Source organism: Adiantum capillus-veneris, chromosome 20, assembly GCF_014529385.1.
Source record: "Adiantum capillus-veneris isolate H3 chromosome 20, ASM1452938v2, whole genome shotgun sequence".
Taxonomy (NCBI): Eukaryota; Viridiplantae; Streptophyta; class Polypodiopsida; order Polypodiales; family Pteridaceae; genus Adiantum; species Adiantum capillus-veneris.
In genome coordinates, this window is record NC_140950.1 from 66,598,830 (window position 1) to 66,623,379 (window position 24,550).

The following is a 24,550-nucleotide window of genomic DNA, read 5'->3' on the forward strand; positions in this document are numbered from 1 at the left end:
TTTCTTGAAGGTGAACTTGTCTTGGGTTCTCCAAAATCCTCCCTCTTAAGGCAACATTTTGGATTGCAATTTTTTGTTTCAAAGACCCCCATTTCATACTAGGATTAGCAAAACAAATAGTGTTCTTAACCAATTCTTGCCTCGAGTATTGACAGTTGATTGACCAATTTTTTTCCAAATGGTTTTGGTCTTCTATAGTTGGCAACATGGTAGAATTGTGATCTTGAATCCTATTCTAGTGGATAGATTAGTTATATTGTAAAACACTTCGTATGCATTTGTTTTGTCAAGAAAAAAGTGAAATCGTCCAACATTCAGATTTTGATTGTTTATAATTTTTTATAGTTGCTAAGAGAGCACAAAATGGTGCAGAATAATGCTTTGGTTGTCGAGGCAAAGCCAATGTCAAAAATCTTCACAGTAGTCAAACTTCAAATTTCGAAATGAGATCCAACTGGGTAAATTGCTTTCTAAAGAGCTGTTCCATCTTGCTAGAAATGAACGGTAGCCGTCCTCTCTCAAAATAAATAGTAAACTTTATTGGATTAAAGGTTTAAATCTTGCCCCTCACCAGTAATGTTTTTTTTTTCCAAACATTCAGCCAAGTGTGCTTAAGCATATATTTGTGCATTATTATAACAAGATACAATTGAGAGTCTTATACATGGCAAAACCATGAGCTTAGCATGGAGGGAGCAAAGAACGAGAAGAGTAGAGGAGTTTTTTATGTCACAAGAACTATCCCGAGAGACCTCATAGATCTGGACATGGGGGGGGGAGAGAGAGAGAGAGGTGTTAATATCGTAGGAACAATCCCATGACAACTCAAACATCTATCCAAGGAGTTTTGAACTCAAGACCTGTTACTCAACTGGGATTACCAATCTGCCACACATACATGATAGAAAGGTTATTCCAGTTTCCTCTTTGTGGGAGAGATGAAGTGAGAAAAAGACTAAGGGAAAAAAAGGAAGGGATAGGAAGAAATGAGAGGGGGAAGGGGGGGGTGTTTCTCCGTCCATGTTGACCGGGAGGTCTTGAGTTGCCTTAAAGTCTGCATTACAAGGGGCAGCACATGAACATATGTTGGACTTGCACCGAGGTTTGAGAGTTGAAAGACCCTCACTAACAACTATAATCTTATCTTAGTTGTTTCTTTCATGGAGACTTGACAAAAGATGAACTAATACAGTACTTGTAAGTTGTGTTGCGGTTGTAACAAAACCGCAAACTTGTCTATAAATATTCAATCTAACACCCCGAGGACTCAATATTGGATCCAAAAATGAAGTAAGAGTGCCATGAATGGTTTGATAAAAACAAACCCTTTCTTGAGTTTGCGGTATCAGAAATCTCGGGTCTTGCTTTCAGCAAATTTCCTCAAGATAGCAATAGTGAAATCCACAATCAGAAAGGGTTTCATGATAAGGTCATAACTACCAGCGACACGACCTTCAGCAAAATCTGACCATACGTTTGTTGTTCAACCCCAGGTCACCGATTAGTTAGGAATATTTTTGACGTAGCCGAAAAGTACCACTGACTCGATGAGCTTGTTTAAAACAGCTTTCGCAGTTCAGATGCCTCTGCAATCATCTCCTCTCTATCGCGATCTTTTCTCTCAGCTTCCGAGTCTAACCGCTTCTTCAATTCTCTTTCCTTTCTATCTAGCTGAGAGTGAAATTGAACAGCACCAATCAGGTCTCTACAGTTTCAAAAAAATAAAAACCCTAAAGAACTCCTAAAATGCGAAAGTGAAGGGTGACAGTGTAGGAGATGAGAATCCTCATGACATTTTCAAGTCAAAAGACTGTCTTCTATATGTAAAAAGGCTGTTCAGGGGATGCGCACAGCATGTGCATATATAAGGGAAAATCTTCTCCCCTCCGAGCCATCTAAAATGAAAAAGGTTCAATAATTTACTCCGTCTGCATACCTCATCATAGACTTCATCCATGATTTCAAAATCGCCCGCTTTCCGAGGCAAAATGTGAACATGTACATGAGGAACTGTCTGGCCAGCATAGACACCATCCTGAAAAGAGTATATACCCATAAGAACAGGTTATAGCACACTCCTTCCATTGAAAACCTGTAATAACACACCCAAAACAAGCAAAAAGCTTCATCATTAAATTGAAGCTAACCCTTACGAAGAAAAGGCAAAGGGTCCCAACTTGCCAACACTGAGTTGGTATATTGGGGAGTCTTCGACCTGTAGCTAGCTACAATGAGCAATATTCGCGCCTACTTGGCCTTTAACTGCCTTAATGGTCTAAAAGGCTTTGTTGATAGGAATAACATGTACCAACACGCTATACCAAGGCTTTCTCAATATGAGCTTCCTTGCACAGAAAGGTCTTCATGCATATGAACAGCATTAGAAGTATCACGAAATGATGACATGGCAAGGACCACCCAGAGGAGATCTGACTGGAACAAAACGGGAAGAGAGAGAGAGAGAGAGAGAGAGAGGGATCTGAAAGGCTGAATCTCAGCTGAACGGTCCAGATTTCACGCCGCGATTTACGGAGGCTGTACAGACAAATGACGTGGCAGCTACGTACAGACTGCTGATGTGGCAGCGTTTGAAGAGGGCTGACATGGCTGATTTTACACTGGTTACACCTTCACTTCTTTTCAGGGCTGGAACATCAGATGCATGGTCTCGTTGAGTCATCTGGCATATACTTGGCAGAATTGGGATCCTTGGGAAGAAACAAGGACGTGATCCCCTCTTGTTTATACCCAAAAACACATAAAAGCATCTGCTATTACAAGTGGCACTCAAAAGCACTCTTGTAGCAAGTCACCCAACAAGGCGGTAAGATAGACAACACCACAACAATCTGAACTTACCACTCACAACACGCAGAGTGAAAAATAACTCCCCTGGTATCATATTAAAAGGCACTGGGCCTGTTGCTTTACAAGGGGTCCGAAAGCTCTGCTTTTGAAAACACATACCATTGATTTCACCCTGGTGGACACTATTGTGGAATGCCTCCTTACATACCATTGATCCCACCCTGATGGACTCCGTTGTGGCATACCTCCTCCATATATACCATTGATCCCACCCTGACAGACTCCATAAGAGAATCCCTACATGCCAAGCATCATGCCATACATCCTTCCATATGGCCAGGCATACCGGCTCCAATAGGCCCGAATCCACCTGTAGGGCATACAGGCTCCATAGGACCTGAATCTACTCGTAGACATCCAAAATTGATACTTGGCTTTTATATCTGAAAAAGTTATTTCCTAGCTCCCCCAGAGCACTGGCCCCAAAACCCTGGCGCCCCTTTCGGTATTTCTTTTGTATAGCTTTAAGCTTCACAAAGGTATACATGCCAAGGGACTCGGCTCTGCTTCCACAAACCAAAGCGAGGCTGGCACTTATTTAAAGGCCCTTGGCCCAAAAGCATCCAACATGAAAAGCATTAACTCCCAAAAGCTCTCGAGTAACAACATGACGCCCCAAAAGCAGTTCCACGTTTTACGGCTATCCATACAGTGACGCCACGTCAACAGCTTCCGCAATATGCACCGGTCTGTCCAATAATGCCACGCCATCAGGTTTTAGGGTTTCTTATCCCTTCGCCCGGTTGTCCAATGTTGGGGCCTTTAAGTGCCCTAACCCCCTAGGGGTTATGCCACGTCACCAACACCAACTTTGTGCACTTTGTGGGAAGAAGAGGCTTCCAAATGTCAAAGGAACATCCCTCTTCCAAGCGTCAAAAGGACACCAGCACCAAGGAAGCAACACACTTGGACAAGGGGTAGAAGAGGAAGAAAGAAGACGATAACTTAATCGTGACAGTCATAGTCACCAGAAGAAATGGAAATGGCAAAAACAGAAATGGAAAAACCTAAGCTTCAGAGTTTCGGTTGAGGCCAAAACAGTTAAGAAATAGAGTTTCTTTTATCTAAATAAATTACATAAAGCACAAACTATTATAGGACTCCAGCATAATCGATGGAGCTTAGATTAACACAAATGACATGTAATTAAAAGACCATGATTCTCAATTCAAAGTTCAAACTAGTTACTTGAAAGCCAAGAAGCTACAGCCTACAACATCAAAGATAGACTCAACACCAAGCTACATCATACATACTACAAAAAAGATATCGAGTCGTGACTATACATAAGCTAGCCTACAAGGAATCATATTGGTAGGGCTGATCGGTAAGGAGCAAGAGAGCCACTCCAAATGCCCACAAGCCAGAGCATTCAACCTTCAAGAAATAGAAGCCACAAGAGCTACCCATTCCTACACTAGGTTGCATTTATTTGCTCGAATGATTATTTTAAAACGTTTTATTTATATATACCTAGATGAATCCAAGATATGCCAGATTCAGCTTCAAAGAAAAGTGCAAGCTATAGACTCATGCTAGTCATCCACAAGTCAATATAACCATCAGCTCCCTCATGCAAATATTGACTAAGTACTACGACATCTGCACTAACGCCGTCACTGCCCAATAGTGGGTGTAGAACTAGGTACTAATATACGCTCACACACCCACACCACACACACGCACACATGCGCAAGCATACATCAATACAATGATCTACATATTGAATTTTGCATAGTTTTGAATAATAGTCGAATAAACGAATTGATATTATTTTTATTGATCGATAACACGATCGTTCGTGATCGATCGATAAACTACTACTATATAGACACACGAAAAGTCATTGGATACCACTTTTGATCAATGGCACACACGAAAAGTCATTGGATACCACTTTTGATCAATGGCATTTACCCTCTCCCCCCCTCCAACACTCTCTCTCTCTCTCTCTCTCTCTCTCTCTCTCTCTCTCTCTCTCTCTCTCATGTATATATATATATATATATATATATATATATATATATATATATATATATATATATATATATAACATCCTATACCTACACTCCAGGTCATTAGCAAACATTATAAACTTTTAAACAGTTATAATAATTTAAATTTTTTCAAGTTCTTGTATACTTGTATGCATGTATCATAGAGAGCAAGTTCGATGTTTCACTCACCCACAAAGTTCCCTGCTTTGTACAATGCTTTAAGACTAGCATAGCTCCAATACACTCTGAGCTATCAAATTTTGACACCTCTCTATATGTTTTGATCCTCTGCATAGCCTTGTTTCTTACAAAGAGGGATACGATGTCGCTACTCGTGACTTGCTTTCAGAGTAATTTGTCCCAATGTTCAGATCCGCAGTTACTCCCTTGCCCTTACAATAGGGCTAAAAACCACCGCATTCAAGCTTGAGATGGTTGAGGTTCTTACAATGGAGCAAAATTAAATGCAACACCATTGTTTGACCATTTGAGTTTGCTTGATTGTTTGACCATTTGAATTTACTTGATTGTGTTTGGATTTGCTTAATTGCAGTTGACCATTTGAGTTTGCTTGATTATGTGATTATTGGCATGTGTTGTATGGTCATATATATAGATAGATGAATCCACGAAGAGCCCAAGATCACCTATGAAGTGCAACTATGGACTCATGGTAGTCACCCACAAGACAAATAACAGCATGCATAATATCAACTCAATACCACATCTCCATAAGCATCATCAATGCCCAATTGTGTGTGTAGAACTAGATACTAACATATGCTCTCAGCACAACACACACACACGCACACACACACATATGAGCATACATCAACACAAAGTTTAACGTTGAATTTTTGTCATGATTTCGGAGGACTTGCATGTTCGCACGAGTCCAATAGGTTAGGTTTTCCAATTTCGAAACCTCTTGCATTACAAGCGTTTTAACAGATGTTACACTACGGTGGGCATCTGGCATGACGAGCATGTAGTTTCATCTGGCATGACGAACATGTAGTTTTACGTTAATGGATATGTATACCTAGATGAATCCAAGATAAGCCCAGATTCACCTTTCAAGGAAAGTGCAAGGTATAGACCCATGGTAGTCACCCACAAGACAATATAACCATCAGCTTCATCATGCATAGTATTGACTAAATACCACGACATCCCCACTAACATCGTCAGTGCCCAATAATGGGTGTAGAACTAGGTACTAACATATGCTCCCCAACACAATGCACACCACATGCACACACATGAGCACACATCAACACAAAGTTCAATGTATTGAGTCACGTGCACATGGCTCTATGTGCCACGTGGACATCTTGATCGACTTCTAGAGCCAATTTTCCAATTTTGGAACCCTCTTGCATAAATGGTTTGTACACGCGTTTTGACAGATGTTATTACACTACGGTGGGCATCTGGCATGACGTGCATATAGTTTTAGGTTAGAGGAATCCAACGAGCCATTCCTTGCGTCGATCGGATTCCCACCTTGCGTCAATCGGATTCCCGCGTTGACACTTGTGCGATAGTTTCACCCGAAAACTGACCCCCTGGCCAAACTTTTAATAAATCATTTTTATAATTTATTTGTTGAGTGTGGTGGATAGTTTGCCCTACCTAAGCCTAAAGAAGTTTATAGCTCAATTTTCAGCCCTATAGAGGGAACCCTCAGCCCATCGATTGAAGTCAAGTCAGAAAGCACTAGAGGAGTGCAGAGCCTTGCATTTTGGAGGAGGAAGATTCAACTTAGCGTTTTCTGTAAGATCAGCCAGCGTTTTCAATCTATAGCCCTAGCGCTTCTAGTAGCAGATAAGCTAGCGTTTTCACTTTCCAGCCCTTTCGTCGTCGAATCGGCCAGGTTTTGCACTCCCTAGCTCTCTCTGTTGCAATCCGGTACTTTGGTAGCCCATCGAGCCTCCCCTCGGCCATTCCCTCTGTCACAAGGCGGGCACCATGTGCCACCGTAAAAGAACAGACTGAACAGACTTTTAGCACTTCAAATAACAATTGCACGAAAAGAGATAGACGACACGGGGAGTGGCGGAGTTCCACCCCAGAGAGTATTGGCCCCAAACCTTCGTGCCCCTTTCGAAAATTTCTTTATATTACTTGAACTCAGTACAATGCCGGTACTCCACCTCTGCACCTTCGTACTGAAGCATGCTAGAGAATGAGCCCTTGGCTTATATTTGAAGGCCCTTGGCCATGAAAAGAAGTTACATGAAAAGCAATCAAATTCAAAATCATCTGGCTCCAAAAGCACTAGCATCCAAAAGCTGCCAGCGTGTTTTGCGGAAATCCGTACAGATTTGCCACGTCAACATGTCAACGCAAAATGTGGAATTCCGTACAGGATGCCACGTCATCAATTTTCCACACCAAAAATTGAGTGTGTATGTGTGTCCGCTTTACTTTAATGTCTTTAGGTACCATGGGTCCCATCAAACAGGGTCCCATAAATTGGTGGGAACTCTTCTTTAAACATAGGCCACTCGGCAAGGCTTTGCACGTTGGTAAAACTTCTTTTGCTTCTTTTGTTGCTTCTCTTAGGGTTTAGGCCCCTCGACCGGGATCTGTAGGTTGGCTCCGTTCTTCAATGGCTTGACACGTAGCAATTTGTGACATCTTACCTTCTTGAAAGAAAGTAATCGTCCGTGATTACAACATATCTGCGAAACAACTCAAGTTAGCTCAAAATTTCCGAGGGTCGTTCAATCCGAGGGACAATCCGAGGGACAATAAGTTTTCTCATTCCAAATCGGAGCTCTTGATTTCCTGGGTCGTTGGCTTCCCATAAGAATCTCATCCAATAAGAAGTCTCGTTCCAGATAGGAACTCTTGATATCCTGGGTCGTTGACTTCCCAGAAGTATCGCATCCAATAAGGAATATTCAGTGGTTGGCACATCACAATGCAACACAAATGCTCACATATGCATGTTACAAGACACAACTAACAACGCCGTTGGGCACTCCCTCGAGACAGACGGTATGTGATATGAAGCTACTCAACGACTACCTCGTCACTCCCCCCGCAAATAACCTAAAAAAGTTCGCGCCATGAGTTCAGAGGATTGGTACAACCAAACGCTCCCTAGACATCCCGTCTACGTCCTTCGGAGGTTTTCTAGCATACAATGAAATGCTCCCCAATTTCATCCCGTCTGCGTCGTTCCAAGGTTCAGACAATAACAAAACAACATTTCTCATTACTCCACCCGGGAGTAAATCACCAAGTATTGTAACCGATATTCAAATTATAGTCAAATAGTTCAAATCGGCACCAAGACAGGTTCAAAACAAATACCATCCATTTCAAACAAATTCCAAACAGGATCACCAAACAAGTTCTCAAACAGATTCAAACTTAAAAAGCAATCTCAACATCAGCCGAGCTTGGAAGTCGACTAACTTTCCATCTTGAAACATGTACCAAAAATTAGGATTAGATTCCTTCCATAAGGTCGTAGCCGACCACAACATGGTCCATCAACTCTGGGACAGACAGTTCCTCTGGCGAAAATAATAACTAGTAGACCGGGGATCTCTGTCCGAAACAATGGGCTCAGGCATGCCATATATTCGAAAAATCTGTGAGACAAACAGTTTTGCCAAATGATCAGGCTTGACTATCAACAGCTCTATCTCGTAAATCTGTGCAACCATTTCGGGATGTGAAAATACCTTGCTGTCGTAAGCAATGACATGGCCTTCTTGCATCACGAATGCTCATGGCCTTCTTGCATCAAGAATGCTCCCAGACTGCGACCACAAGCATCACAGTAAACTTCAAATGGCTTTTGCAAGTCTGGCAAGGCCAAAATTGTCCCGTTGTCAACTTTTCCTTGAGAGTCTGAAAAGCTGCAATCTCTAAAGACTAACGGTCCCCAAGTAAAAAGGAACCCCTTTTTGAGTCAACACATGCAAAGGAGAAGCTATCTCTGCAAATTTTCGAATGAACCGCCGATAATAGAAGCAGAAACACAAAAAGCTCGAACTTCATGTGCATTTTTTAAATCTAATCAATGACAAATGGTCTCAGCTTTGGTCGGGTCCATCTTTACACCTTCCGCTACCTCATTCTTGGAGAAGACAATGACGTCATCAATGAAGGTGCCCACAAACAATCAATACTCTCTGAAAATCCAATCCGTCATGCGATTGAATGTGGCTAGAGCGTTTGTAAGGCCAAATGGTATCACCAAATATTCGTACAAACCAAAAGTCGTCCTCAAAGTTGTCTTGTAATTTTTGAATGAACCATCAATAATAGGAGCAAAAACCCAAAAGGCTCGAACTTCATGAACATTTTTGTTAGATGCAGCGGAATGAATGTTGTATTTTCTCAAGATGAGTGATCCATATTTGCTCAAGGTTCCTTTTAGTTCTTATGGAAGGGAGAGCCTTCCGTTCTTAATGGAGTGTTGTGATCACGAACAAAGTGAGTGGACACTGTGCGTGCAAGTGTATGAGACTGAGAGATAGAGAGAAGAGAGAGACGACACCAGAGACGTTGTAAAACCCTCCTCCGAAGGCCCCACTCTCTATCGCAAGAGCGATCTACTTATGATTGCACAAATCTCTACAATGCTTGGACTTGCCGACGATGAGGACGACGACGAGACGGGCTGAAAACTGAAATCGCTAAGGGCTGAAATCTGCAAATCTTTATCTGCTGAATTATGACACTTATGTCGGTGACGATGTCGATGACGACGGCACGACAACGACGCGCTGAAAACGCAAATGCTGAAATCTGCTTTTTCCGGGCTGAATCTGCAAACTTCGATGGATCCCACCGTGCGGCGAAGAACCGCTGCGGAAAGGTGAGATCTGCGAGGTTCGGGGCTTGATCTGCGGTGTCTAAAGGCTGAAAACTGAAAACGCTTGTTTTATGGCTGATTCTGTCGCGATGATCTGCAAAAACACTGAGGTCGATCTGCAAACCAAAAACGCTAGGGCCGACAACTAACCTTGCGGGGAAATCTGCTAGCGCTAGGGCTGATCTACTGTCTACTGTTGCCGGGAATCTGCACGTGCAAAAACGCTGGCTGTTCTGGTGCAAAAACGCTAGGCCTTTTGTTGAGAGAAAATGCCAGAGTTGTCGCGGGGGTTGGTCTTGCAGAGAAGTTGCCTGTTGAGCAAGGTGCTCCTGCTGCCTCTTCTGCCAATTAGTGCTAGTCTAGGTTTGCTTATAACAAACTTACTCAATTTGCCCTACCTACTTTCCAACAAAAGTCACTTAAAAATAATAAGTGAAAAATGTCAAAAATAGGAAAAATAGGCTAAATGCACTGGAAAATTCCTTAAAGGATTCTGATGGATTCTGATGGGAATGCTTATGATCATGCTGTTTGCAACCATAGGATATGCATCTACACTAAGTGACTGGGCATGCACGGTGTCACCAGCGTGTGACTACTATCTATCCTTTTTGTTGATTTCTTTCTTATTATCTATTTACTCACTTTTTGGAAACACCCCTCGGGAAATCTAACTGCCCTGCATTGCATAGCTAGTGTGGAACTGTCTAGAGAGAGTCCAGGCCTGAGGGCAAGAGAGCACTAAGGTTGGACAAGGACTATGGTTAGCCAAGTGGGGTCATTGACTAGCCAAAGTGGAATCCTTTGCTACAGAGGCTACATTTCAGTTCTGGATGTGGCCGCAGTGTACAAAGAGGGTCGGATGACCTAGAAAGATACAATGGCAGCATCTCCTAAAATTTAGGGAACTGCTATTTTGGGACCTGAAAATGTCTTCGCGTCATCACGTGCAGTTTGACATGGGGATCATTTTGTTACTCTGTGGCCAAGTCAACAGAGGCTGCAGGTGAGATATTTTTAGACCCGAGGGTCTAAAGCGGGAAAATGCACAAATGAGTGACACTTGGCACTCTGAGGCCAGTTTACTACTTATAGAGAAGGCAAAAACGTGATTTATAGCTGGGAGGCTCATTTTTGCAAGTCTCTGTCACAGGTTAAGAGCTATGGAGTGCTTGCTTTCCCTCCTATGTACAGTGCGGTGCCAGGAGTGATGCCCTGCACGCTACGCACTACCCTCTCTCTCCCCTTTGGCAGTATGTTATGCCCCTCTAGTGGGCTCTTCATTTGACCAATGTACAGTTGTGTGGGTTCATGCGCGATTGCCGAGGCAAGAGCCTCTTGCACAGGTACTGGATTAGCTAGCGGCTAATCCCCCGCAGGTACAGGTGAATTCGGAGAGGTTTCACGCCAGAAATCTCGTCCGATTCAAAGGGCAAGTAGCCCTACAGGTGCGGGAGCTCGAGGACTTGCTACGGATGCGACCGGCACGCGAAACGGAGCCCGAAACAGTGAATTACAGCCTGCTGTGTATTTTTGCAGGTTTAAGGTTTTGGCCCTAAACGGACCCTAATACCCCCAGGAGGTTGTACAGGTGATCTGGCGCATTTTCAGGGCTGAAAACAGAGAATTCAGCGTGCTGCAGATTCCCGCCAGGTTTTGCAAAGTGCCCGTATGCGTCGGGAAAGTCATTTAATGCGTGGGAATACTGACCGTGAAGGGTTCTAGTACAGTTATGCTGCCGAAATCGGGCTGGAACAGTGGAAATTCAGCCGAGTTTGTGCGGGGCAGCTTGTAGGGAACCACAGCGTTTATTCCCTCTTTTGAACAATAAAGAAATACCGAAAGGGGCGCCTAAGTTAGGGGCCAATCTGGTGTCTGTCTACTCATACCGGTGCAATCTAGCAACCTGTATCCCTCTCCCCTTTGTTGTGTCTTGAAAGTACAGGTATAATAGACGACTAATAATGGGTGAAAGCTAAATCAAGGTTTAAAGTAAAGTCTACCGCCCTTTTTGGATTGAACAGGCCGGTTTCATGGTTCCATCGACGGGATTAAATCACTTTTTCCCATAGAAGTGAGCCTTGGTCAGTTTTGGGCTTGAAGACATAGGGGATCATAGACCAGACACAGGGAATTGCAATTATGGCTGACAGACCAGATGATGTGACTGAAGAGGTTTCCTCTTCGCAGGGTCAATAGACACATGAAGTGGGTGAGTCCTCGAGACCACCACAGACTGATGACGATATATTCAGGACCCAGTTGGCTACTGCTGTGGCTATGTTCACACAAGTAATGCAAAATCCAAGGTTTTTAGCTTTTCTGCAACCTCCAATTCCGTCTCAGCAAGTTGGGTCACTGGATCATATTCAAAAGCCTGTTAAGGCTCGAGCACAGGTGATTCATACCGCACAGTCAATGGAAACACCTGTACACTTGACGGAGAACATGCAATCTCCACAACCTATGCCTAAGGTGCAAGAACAGGTGGCTGAGATGCCATTCTTTCAAGCTGTACCAGTTCAACCCGCCACCTTTCAGCAGCCTATAGCTGGTTCTAATGGGCAGGGAAGCAACCTACAGGCTATGCAACAAGTCTTCCCACCACCTTCAGTACACCCTGGCTATTTTGGAGGTGGATCGGTATTCCAGAGCATGGCTGGTCATGCACCTGGAAATCAGTTTTACACGCCAGGAACAGTGTTTGGGGGTGCTCAAACGATGATGCCTAATCCCATGTATGGTGTCACGGGCATGCTACCAGGGTTTCAGAGTACTCAAGGCCAATTTGGGATGCCACAGGCAAATTTTGGTATGGCTGGAATTACAAATCAGCAGCCAAATATGGCATTTCCAGGTCAAGTTAATAGCGGCCAAGGAACACAGATGAACCCTAATAGTGTTCCCATGTTTCAGTCACTTCCATATGACAACTTAACGCCGCTGGAGAGGCCAACTCCGTACAAAGAAGGTGGCAAAGGTGTGACTTTCACGACCTTTACAGGGTTTGATGACAAGAAGAAGGCTCTCTCATTCCTCCAGCAGTTTGACAAGGCCTATGCAGGGGGAAACTTTACAGAGGCTTCAAAGGTCCGCAAGGCAGCCACTTTCTTGACAGGGAATGCGGGACAATGGTGGACAACTTTATTGCTTCAAGGGCAAGCTCCGTCCACATGGATTTACTTCAAGCAGATTTTTGCAGCAGCATGGTTATCTGATGACTTTGAAGCAGATGTCATGACAGAATGGCACCAGCTAAATGCTGCCACTTGCAGAAATCTGGATGATTACAATCGGAAGTTTTGGAAAGCTCTACTTCCAGTAACTTCCTATAGGTTTGTGCCATTGACAGAACAGATTGAAAAATACTGTTGTGGCCTACCCAAAGGATTGAGAAAATACTGCACGAAGACAAAAGTCACTACTTTGACGCAGCTCATCGAGGTAGCAAACACTGGCAATGGTTTGCTCAAGGGAGAAGATTGTGAATTTAACACTGGCGTCAAGGCAGGATCAGGCAAGAAAAATTCAGCCAAGAAGCACGATCCCAATGAGGCTCCTAAAGGGACTCAGGAGTCGGCCAACGCAAGGAAAGACAAAGCTACGGCTGAATCAGAAAAAGGACCAGCAAAGAAATGGAAAAGACGTTTTCCTCGCAAGTCAGAAGAGCAAAAGAAGGTCCTGAGGATAGAGAACAAATGCTTTATATGTGAGCAGCCTGGCCACATTGCTTACAACTGTCCTACAAAGAAAAGGCCAGCTGATTCTGAAGACAAGGAGGACAGGAAAGGAAAGAAGCCCATGGCTGGTCTAGTGCCAGATATGGTGGGCGACAAGCCAAATTCAGATGCAAGTGAGCTTTGCAGAGCATGGGGAAAGGTCAGGGATCAAACAGTGCTTATCTTCTTTGATCCAGGTGCCAAAGCCAACTTTATTTCCCCAGAATTGGCTTCAAAGTTGGGAATCAGACCTGAAGAGATGGGGTATACAGCAGAGGCAGGTTTGGCATGTCCTGGCCATACAGAGGCTGTGACGCCCATCATTGGAAAGTTGCATCTACATATCCAGTCCTATGTAGATGCTGAAGAATTTTACATCATGCCACAGGACGGATATGATGTGTTGTTAGGTATTCCTTGGTTGTTTCGTGTACAGGGAATCATGGATGCCTACAACAAAAAGATCACTGTACAGAGCAGGGGAAAGACTCACATTCTGGATGTAAAGCTTAAAGGGGAGTCTATTCCTACTGTATCAGCTTCTGCTATTACTTCTGTAATGAAAAAGCATCTTTCTGCGTACTTGGTTTTTGCACGTGAAGTGTCAGATTGTGATGAATCAAATTTAATTGTGCTAGATAAAGAAAGGTCAATGTTTTTACAACAGTATAGTGACTGCTTTTCCGATTCATTACCGTCTCAATTACCGCCAGAGAGACCCGAGGACCATGCGATAGATTTGGTGCCAGGCAGTAGCCCACCAAATAAGCCTCCGTACAGGGTTAGTGCGGCTCAGCAGAAAGAGATAATGGGCCAAGTACAGGAGTTGTTAGAAAAGGGGCTGATTCAGCCCAGTTCATCTCCATTCTGTTCTCCAGTGTTGTTGGTGCAGAAAAAGGATGGCTCATGGCGTATGTGCATCGACTACCGTGCACTAAACAAGAATACCATCAAGAATAGGTTCCCTATACCTAGAATTGATGATATTATGGACAAATTAGAAGGAGCAGTTATGTTTAGCAGGATAGATCTAAAGAGTGGGTACCATCAGATCCGCATTAGATCAGAGGATGTGCACAAGACTGCTTTTAGAACAACGTTTGGCCTTTACGAATTTTTAGTGATGCCCTTTGGTCTCACAAATGCTTCTGCTACGTTCAATAGGATGATGGACAGAATTTTTCGTCCACACCAACAGTTTGTTGGTACATTCTTTGATGACATGATAGTCTATTCAAAGAATGAAGAGGAGCATAGGCATCACTTGGCCATTGTGTTCAAAGAGCTACGCAGTCATAGGTTGCTCATCAATGCAAAGAAAAGTGAGTTTTTTCTGGAAGAGATTCACTTTCTGGGACACATTGTCTCAAAGGATGGTGTCAGAATGGATCCTGCAAAAGTTGAAGCGATCAAGTCATGGCCAAATTTGAAGACGGTGCATGATGTCCGAAGCTTTTTGGGACTATGCTCCTATTACAGAAGGTTTATCCGAAATTTCGCTGAGATTGCTTCACCTTTACATGCTCTTCAAAAGAAGGCAGTCACCTTTAGATGGACACAAAAAGAGATTTCAGCTTTTAATCTCTTAAAGGAAAAGATGACTTCAGATCCAGTCATTGTGTTGCCAGATCTTAGGAAGTCATTTGTGGTCCAGTGTGATGCTTGCGGTAGTAGCATTGGTGCGGTGCTAATGCAAGATGGCAGGGTAGTAGCCTATGAGAGCAGAATTTTGCAAGGGCCAGAGATGACCATGCAGGTCTATGAGAAAGAGTTACTGGCTGTGATTCATGCGCTCTTAAGTTGGAAACACTACCTGCTTGGTGCAGATTTCGTTGTCCAAACGGACCATCAAACCTTGCGATACTTCTTGACACAGACAAAGTTATCTGAGAAGCATATGCGATGGGCAAATATCTTGTCCATGTTCCATTTTCAGATTGTGCATGTGGAAGGCAAGAAGAACGTTGTGGCTGATGCCTTGTCAAGGAAGCCACAAATTTCAGCTGTGTCGATTCTTTATCATCATGAACTTGATGATATGAGAGAACAGTATGCAAATGATGAAGATTTTGCAAGGGTCTTCGAGCAACTAATGGATGGACAACGTCATGAACACTATCTTCTTAAAGACGGGTTCATAATGATGCATGGCAGATTGTGTGTCACAAAGCCATTGCGACGCAAAGTTATGGAAGAGAGTCATGTCCCACCGTATGCAGGGCATCGTGGTATCGATGCTACAGTTAAAGCGGTTGAGACATTCTTCTACTGGCCTACATTGAGAAGGGATGTGGATGGCTTTGTGCGAGAATGCCTAATATGCCAAAAGGTCAAGTTTGACAGGCAAAAGGCACCAGGGTTATTGCAACCACTACCTATTCCAGATAAACCATGGGAAAGTATTGCTATGGATTTTATCTTTGATCTTCCGAGAACGCAGACAGGAAACGATGGTATTTGGACCATTATTTGCAGATTCAGCAAACAGGCTCATTTTATTCCTGTCAGGAAGAAGATAAAGCCAGATCAGATGGCACGCTTGTTTATGAGCAATATTTTCAAGTATCATGGCATGCCACAGTCGATTGTTAGCGACCGTGATCCACGCATGACAAGTTTGTTCTGGAGAGGCTTGTTTGAGAATATGGGCACAACGCTCAAATTCTCTTCGTCATTTCATCCTCAAACAGATGGGCAGTCAGAAGAGGCAAATTCTACTGTCCTAGATCTGCTGAAGTGTTATGTGTCAGAGCATAAAGGAAAGTGGGAGCAGTATTTGCCATTGGTGGAGTATGCATACAATAATACAGTGCATTCATCAACTGGCAAGGCACCTTTTGAGATAGTTGAAGGTGGCAAGAAAGTTCCTCCCATACTACATACAAAGGACAAGATATTTGAAGCAGATAAGTATGTTCAGGACATGGATGAAATGTACAAGGTCAAAGTGGCCTTAGAAAGGACTCAGGCAAAGCAAAAGAAAGCAGCTGATCGTCACCGTCGTGAAGTGGTATATTCACTTGGTGATTGGGTGCTTTTACGCTTTGAAAAGGCAAGGTTAAAGAAGATGAAGGGCAAGGAAAGACTGTTTCCAAAGCTCAGCATGCGTTACTATGGGCCTTTTCAAGTATGCGACATAATCAGTGATGTTGCATATAGGCTGAAATTGCTTGACAGTTGGAAGATTCACAATGCGTTTCATGTGAGTCTTCTCAGACCCTATGTGGGTGATGTGCCAGAAGATATGCCAGCTGAAGATCAGCCGGAAGTCGAGGAACTTGACGAGATCTTGGTCCCTGAACAGATTTTGGCACACAAAGAAAGGAAAGTGAAAGGCAAGGTTGCTAGGCGTTACTTGGTAAAGTTCAGAAACTATCCACCAATGGATGCTAAGTGGATGGAAGAAGGTGAACTTGTAGAGTCACCAACAGTGTTATCACTTTACCTGGAAGCCTTCGATTTGCAACCTACCTTGACCCCTTGAGTTTCAAAGCTACATGGATCGTCAGTGTGACAATGGCTTCTGAAACAAATGATGTACATGGTATTTAAAGTGAGCTCAAATCAAATACCTGTTACATGAATGTTAGAGCTGTACAGATTGTCAGTTTGGCAATTGCTCTTATGGAATGTCCAAAAGTTTGGTTAGTGCTATAGAAGTGAGTATTTCTTGTCAGTTTGTCAAGGATACAGTGATTGCTTCTATTGAAGAGTACATGTGTAACTGCATTCTTAAACTGTCGGTTTGGGTATGCTCGAAAGTGTTATGGGATCCAACGTGTACTATAAGACAGTGGCAAAATGTGCAGCTACCATTTTGTCATTGGAAAGTTAGTGACTCAACGCAATGGCACAGTGCACAGCTACCACTATGTCATTGGGACAAGGTTCACACGCAGGCAATACATGAGTCAACAAGGTGTTGAATACACTTGGGTTGACAATGAGCATGTATGTGTCGTATATGTGTCGACAAGTGTTGAATACATCAGTGTTGACAGTAAGCATGTACGACATAGATGCAAACGAGGACGTTTGAGATTTCAAGAGGGAGGGTATGTCACCCGCGTGTGACTACTATCTATCCTTTTTGTTGATTTCTTTCTTATTATCTATTTACTTTCACTTTTTGGAAACACCCCTCTAACTGCCCTACATTGCATAGCTAGTGTGGAACTGTCTAGAGGGAGTCTAGGCCTGAGGGCAAGAGAGCACTAAGGTTAGACAAGGACTATGGTTAGCCAAGTGGGGTCATTGACTAGCCAAAGTGGAATCCTTTGCTACAGAGGCTACATTTCAGTTCTGGATGTGGCCGCAGTGTACAAAGAGGGTCGGATGACCTAGAAAGATACAATGGCAGCATCTCCTAAAATTTAGGGAACTGCTATTTTGGGACCTGAAAATGTCTTCGCGTCATTACGTGCAGTTTGACATGGGGATCATTTTGTTACTCTGTGGCCAAGTCAACAGAGGCTGCAGGTGAGATATTTTTAGACCCGAGGGTCTAAAGCGGGAAAATGCACAAATGAGTGACACTTGGCACTCTGAGGCCAGTTTACTACTTATAGAGAAGGCAAAAACGTGATTTATAGCTGGGAGGCTCATTTTTGCAAGTCTCTGTCACAGGTTAAGAGCTATGGAGTGCTTGCTTTCCCTCCTATGTACAGTGCGGTGCCAGGAGTGATGCCCTGCACGCTACGCACTGCCCTCTCTCTCCCCTTTGGCAGTATGTTATGCCCCTCTAGTGGGCTCTTCATTTGACCAATGTACAGTTGTGTGGGTTCATGCGCGATTGCCGAGGCAAGAGCCTCTTGCACAGGTACTGGATTAGCTAGCGGCTAATCCCCCGCAGGTACAGGTGAATTCGGAGAGGTTTCACGCCAGAAATCTCGTCCGATTCAAAGGGCAAGTAGCCCTACAGGTGCGGGAGCTCGAGGACTTGCTACGGATGCGACCGGCACGCGAAACGGAGCCCGAAACAGTGAATTACAGCCTGCTGTGTATTTTTGCAGGTTTAAGGTTTTGGCCCTAAACGGACCCTAATACCCCCAGGAGGTTGTACAGGTGATCTGGCGCATTTTCAGGGCTGAAAACAGAGAATTCAGCGTGCTGCAGATTCCCGCCAGGTTTTGCAAAGTGCCCGTATGCGTCGGGAAAGTCATTTAATGCGTGGGAATACTGACCGTGAAGGGTTATAGTACAGTTATGCTGCCGAAATCGGGCTGGAACAGTGGAAATTCAGCCGAGTTTGTGCGGGGCAGCTTGTAGGGAACCACAGCGTTTATTCCCTCTTTTGAACAATAAAGAAATACCGAAAGGGGCGCCTAAGTTAGGGGCCAATCTGGTGTCTGTCTACTCATACAGGTGCAATCTAGCAGCCTGTATCCCTCTCCCCTTTGTTGTGTCTTGAAAGTACAGGTATAATAGACGACTAATAATGGGTGAAAGCTAAATCAAGGTTTAAAGTAAAGTCTACCGCCCTTTTTGGATTGAACGGGCCAGTTTCACGGTCTACAAATAGACTCACAAAAGTGCCAGATCACTTCTAATCTAAACTAACTGGACTGACTAAACCCTTGTCGTGTTGTAGCTTGTCCACGGACACATAGGGTTGGATGTGTCACGTGACATCCCCTCCTTTTCAAAGTGAGGTACTGGTACCGAACTGTATGGCGTCGAGGGAGATCGCCAATAACATCCGGAATCCTGGAAGGGACTCTTTGCCGGCCCACTCAGATGTGTGGGTCGTGCGGTACTTGAACTTCAAAAAGGTCTGCAGCCCTTGCTTCTTTGGGCCGCGCCGAAAGCGACACAAAGTCTTTTGAGTCTCCTTCAATGCTTCAACTTTGTCTATGGACGTAGGTCCATCTTCTTCAAGAATCTCCGAGGCTGAAAATTCCTGAAACCACTTCCAACACAAAACCATGAACATACCTATTCCATGTAAAGTGAGTGGACAAAATCTTATCTTCCTCAAAGACTCTGCATGCAATGTAGATGAACAAAGAGACGGAGTGCCAAACCGTTCACCACACACATGCAAACAATGAGATCGAATCTTCTCTTATGATATAAGGCAATCAACTGTGGCAATTCACAACGGAAATGCCCATGCTTGGTGCTCATACTTTCATGTGCTCTTTCTACAATTGTGTCATGCCAAGGAAGAGACATGGAATGTGACTTCTATGAATGCATACTTTTTAGCTTTTCATGAAAAATCCGCATACATTGTGCTCATTCATGAGTGAAACGTGCTCAACGTACAATGTCATGCCTAGGAAAAGGAATCACATAAAGACGCTCACTAAAACACAGGAAATGATCACGAATGAAACACTCGTACAATACGTGTTGATCAATCATGCGAACACATAATACTTCTTGTGAGGGTTCTTTGGACCGAGGCTTGAGAGCCAAGATCGATTCTTCCTCAAGGGGTTCTTGGAACCTAGGCTCGAGAGCCAAGATCGGGTCTTCGTGATTGATCGTCTCTGCAATGAGGTTAGCTTCACTAGAGAAAGTATCAACTAACACATCATCCTTGTGAACAATCACATCATCTTCATGCAACTCATCATGCTTGTGAGAAATCACATTTTGATCATGCAAATCATCATGCTCATCATTATCATCCAAATCATCATGCAAATCATTGGCATTCAAATCATCATGCTCATCATTATCATTCAAATCAGCATGCTTATCATCATGCAAATCCTGTGTGTCATGCTTGGGAGAAGAAGAGACTGAGAGAGTCTCTGTCTCCTGAATCTCTTGCATCTGTGCCTGCACTTGAGAAAAGAGTCGCAAGAACTCTTTCTTGTGTTGATCGCTCTTTTCTTTGATGGCTTTGTTCTCGCGATCAAATTCTGCTTAACTTTCTTTGATCTCGCGATCCAATTTGGCTTGACTTTCTTTGGCTTCCAAGGCGTACTTACGCTCTATGGCTGCCACGCTTTCTTCGTAGTCACGATCTATGGCTGCCATTTCTTCTTTGTAGACCTTTCTTTTTGCTTCTCTTTCTTCGCGTTCTAACTTTCTTTCCAGAAACAACTGCTTCAAAGCCTCCATAGGAGTTAGTGCAATCCTTGGCGTAGATGGTGAAGAGGGAGGGTCGGAAAAACCTCCTGGTGGGGAAAATTCTTCTTCGCCTCTCTCATGCTCATCACTTCCAAGCGAAGTATCCATTCCGCTTCGAGTGATGACCATCTACTGAAGTCTTGGGTTCTTGTGGGTTCTTGTGGTCTTGGGTTCGTAAGTTCACGAGGAACCTGGGTTCCTGGGGGTCTTTGGTTCTTGGGTTCTTGAGGGTCTTGAGGTTCTTGAGGTTTTCTTTCGCTTGCAATCTGTGTTTGAGAAGGATCTTCTCTTCACCCGAGTTCTGCTCTTTTCCGCGGACGCACCCCTTGGCAGCCTTGCGCTCACACCAAGGTTGCTTTTTCCCACCTCACGTCAATTGGCCGGCCACTAAGTGCACGGTCCGCTCTCAATGAGTGAAAAGAGGCACAAGGGGAGGTTGGACAAGCCCTTCTTTCCTGGGATTCCTGTCACTCTTCAAAAACACGAATAGGAATCCACATGCCCAAACGAACTTGGGTTCGTGCGACCGCAACAAGCAAAAAAGATTCTTGTGGTTCTTTCCTTGAGTGATACAGAACACTGTCAAAGCTCTGATACCAATGTTAGATGCAGCGGAATGAATGTTGTATTTTCTCAAGATAAGTGATTCATATTTGCTCAAGGTTCCTTTTAGTTCTTATGGAAGGGAGAGCCTTCCGTTCTTAATGGAGAGTGTTGTGATCACGAACAAAGTGAGTGGACACTGTGCGTGCAAGTGTATGAGACTGAGAGATAGAGAGAAGAGAGAGACGACACCAGAGACATTGTAAAACCCTCATCCGAAGGCCCCACTCTCTATGGCGAGAGCAGTCTACTTATGATTGCACAAATCTCTACAATGCTTGGACTTGCCGACGATGTCGACGACGATGAGGACGAGACAAGACGGATTGAAAACTGAAATCGCTAAGGGCTGAAATCTGCAAATCTTTATCTGCTGAATTATGACACTTATGTCGGTGACGATGTCGATGACGACAGTACGACGACGACGCGCTGAAAACGCAGATGCTGAAATCTGCGTTTTCCGGGCTGAAACTGCAAACTTCGATGGATCCCACCGTGCGGCGAGGAACTGCTGCGGGAAGGTGAGATCTGCGAGGTTCGGGGCTTGATATACGGTGTCTAAAGGCTGAAAACTGAAAGTGCTGGTCTTATGGCTGATTCTGTCGCGATGATCTGCAAAAACGCTGAGGTCGATCTGCAAACCAAAAACGCTAGGGCTGAAAACTGACCTTGCGGGGAAATCTGCTAACGCTAGGGCTGATCTACTGTCTACTGTTGCTAGGAATCTGCACGTGCAAAAACGCTAGGCCTTCTGTTGAGAGAAAATGCCAGAGTTGTCGCGGGGGTTGGTCTTGCTGAGAAGTTGCCTGTTGAGCAAGGTGCTCCTGCTACATCTTCTGTCAATTAGTGCTAGTCTAGGTTTGCTTATATACAAACTTACTCAATTTGCCCTACCTACTTTCCAACAAAAGTCACTTAAAAATAATAAGTGAAAAATGTCAAAAATAGGGAAAATAGGCTAAATGCACTGGAAAATTCCTTGAAGGATTCTGATGGATTCTGATGGGAATGCTTATGATCATGTTGTGTGCAACCAGAGGATATCCATCTATACTAAGTGACTGGGCATGCACGGTCTACGAATAGACTCACAAAATTGCTAGATCACTTCTAATCTAAACTGACTGGACTGACTGAACCCTTGTCGTGATGTAGCTTGTCCACGAACACATAGGGTTGGATGTGTCACGTGACAATTTTCTAAATTGGGTCAATGACAAATGGTCTCAACTTTGGTCAAGTCCATCTTTACACCTTCCGCTGCCTCATTCTTGGAGAAGACAATGATGTCTTCCATTGTAACAAACTACTGACGTGTCAAAGCCTTAAGAATGGAGCCAGCTTACAGATGCCGGCCGAGGGGCCTAAACCCTAAGAAGAACAAGTAACAGAAGAAGTCCTACCAACTTATGGAGACCCCGTCCGATGGGGCCCCAAGTGACATAAAGGTTTCAAATAAAGCAGGACCCGCACAAACACACACAAACTGATGACGTGGCAGATTTTCCAAAAATTGCGATGTCATGATGACGTGGCAAGCTGTACGGAATTCCGCATTTTGGGTTGGTTGATGACGTGGAAGGCTGTACAGATTTCGGTGATTTACGTTGGCAACTTTTGACATTGCTTTTTGGACCAGAAGCTTTTGAGTTTTGAAGGCTTTTCACTGTAAGTGCTTTTCAAGCCAAGGGCCTTTAAATATGAGGTTAGGGCTCATTCTCTGGCATGCTTCCTGGAGAAGGTGCAGAGTCTGGAGTACCGGCTTGTACTACGTTGATGCAATATAAAGAAACATCGAAAGCGGGGCCAAGGTTTGGGGCGAATACTCTCTGGAGTGGAATTCCGAGACTCCATGTCGCGTGTCGTCTCTCTTTCAGTTCAGTTGTTATTGAAGTGCTAAATCTGTTCTTTTCTATTGGCACGTGGTGTCTGTCTTGTGACATTCATCATGCAGTTGAATGTGGTTGGAGCATTTGTAAGGCCAAATGGTATCACCAAATATTCGTACAAACCAAAAGTCCTGAAAGCTGTCTTGTAGACATCTCCACGAGCAATTCAGATCTGATGATAGCAACTCTTTAGATCAATTAAACAAGTAGAACCTTGAAGTATGTCGAATAATCGACCTTGATGTGAAACTTAAGGGCGAGTCTATCCCTATTGTATCGGCATCAGCCGTTTCAAAATTAATGAAATCCAGTCTGTTTGTTTACTCGATCTTTTTGAAAGAGTTGAATGATGATCATAGGACAAATATGTCTAATCTAGAAAAAGAACGCCAAAATTTTCTTCACACTCATGCCGATTGCTTTTACGAGGGCTTGCCAGGCGAGTTGCCACCAGCTCGTCCTGAGGATCATACCATTAATCTGATACCTGGAAGCACACCACCGAACCGGCCACCTTACCGTGTGAGCCGACTCTAGAATGAAGAGATTATGAACCAAGTGAAAGACCTCTTGAAAAAGGGTCTTATCCAGCCGAGTACTTCACCTTTCCGCTCTCCGGTGTTGTTGGTTTTGAAGGAAGACGGATCTTGGAGAATGTGCATTGACTACAGAGCTCTCAACAAAATCACAATCAAGAAAAGATTTCCGATTCCTAGGATCGATGATATTCTAGACCGACTACAGGGATCCTCTTGTTTCAACAAGAACAATTTGAAGAGCGGATATCATCAGGTCCGAATCACACCGGAGATGTCTACAAGACAGCTTTTCGGACGACCTTCGATTTATTTGAGTTTTTGGTGATGCCTTTTGGCCTTACCAATGCTCCAGTGACCTTTAACCGAATGATGGACACGATTTTTAGAGAGTACAGATCTTTTGTAGGCACTTTCTTTGATGACATTATTGTCTTCTCCAAGCATGAGACAGAACATAGAGAACATCTACTACAAGTCTTCCAGGCATTACGAGATCACAAGTTGGTGATGAATGCAAAGAAAAATGAATTTTTCGTACCTGAGATACACTTTTTGGGACACATCGTCTCAGCAGCAGGAGTGCAGATGGACCCAGCCAAGATAGAGACTATCCGTGATTGGCCCGATTTGAAGAATGTCCATGAAGTTATAAGCTTCTTCGGCTTATGTTCTTACTACCGGCGGTTCATTAGAAAGTTTGCAGAGGTTGTTTTCCCTTTGCATATTTTGACAAAGAAAGGAGTCCCTTTCTCGTGGGAACCCACAGAGGTGACTGCCTTTCAGACATTGAAAGAGAAATTGACTACAGTACCAGTTTTGACTTTGCCAGATTTGCAAAAGTCTTTTGAAGTATATTGTGATGCTTGTGGTCGAAGTTTGTGTGCGGTCTTAATGCAAGAAGGCCATGTCATTGCCTACGAGAGCCGATTGTTCTCAAGGCCTGAATTGACAGCACAGATATATGAGAAAGAGCTTTTGGCGGTTATTCATGCTCAGCCTCCTTGCCATA

The 24,550-nt window shown here is 43.9% G+C and overlaps 1 protein-coding gene across 1 annotated transcript in view; it reads right to left on the bottom strand.

The window, feature by feature from the left end:
• Positions 1-608: 608 nt before the first annotated feature.
• FHIT (FRAGILE HISTIDINE TRIAD) overlaps positions 609-24,550 on the bottom strand; it is a 44,737-nt gene continuing 20,795 nt past the window's right edge. Inside the window, exons 4-5 of the mRNA XM_086492493.1 lie at positions 1,937-2,035; positions 609-1,671 (exon numbers count right to left, since the gene is read on the bottom strand). Of these exons, the coding sequence (XP_086348619.1) occupies positions 1,558-1,671; positions 1,937-2,035 (213 nt within the window). The 3' untranslated portion in view covers positions 609-1,557. The remainder of the gene's footprint in view (positions 1,672-1,936; positions 2,036-24,550) is intronic.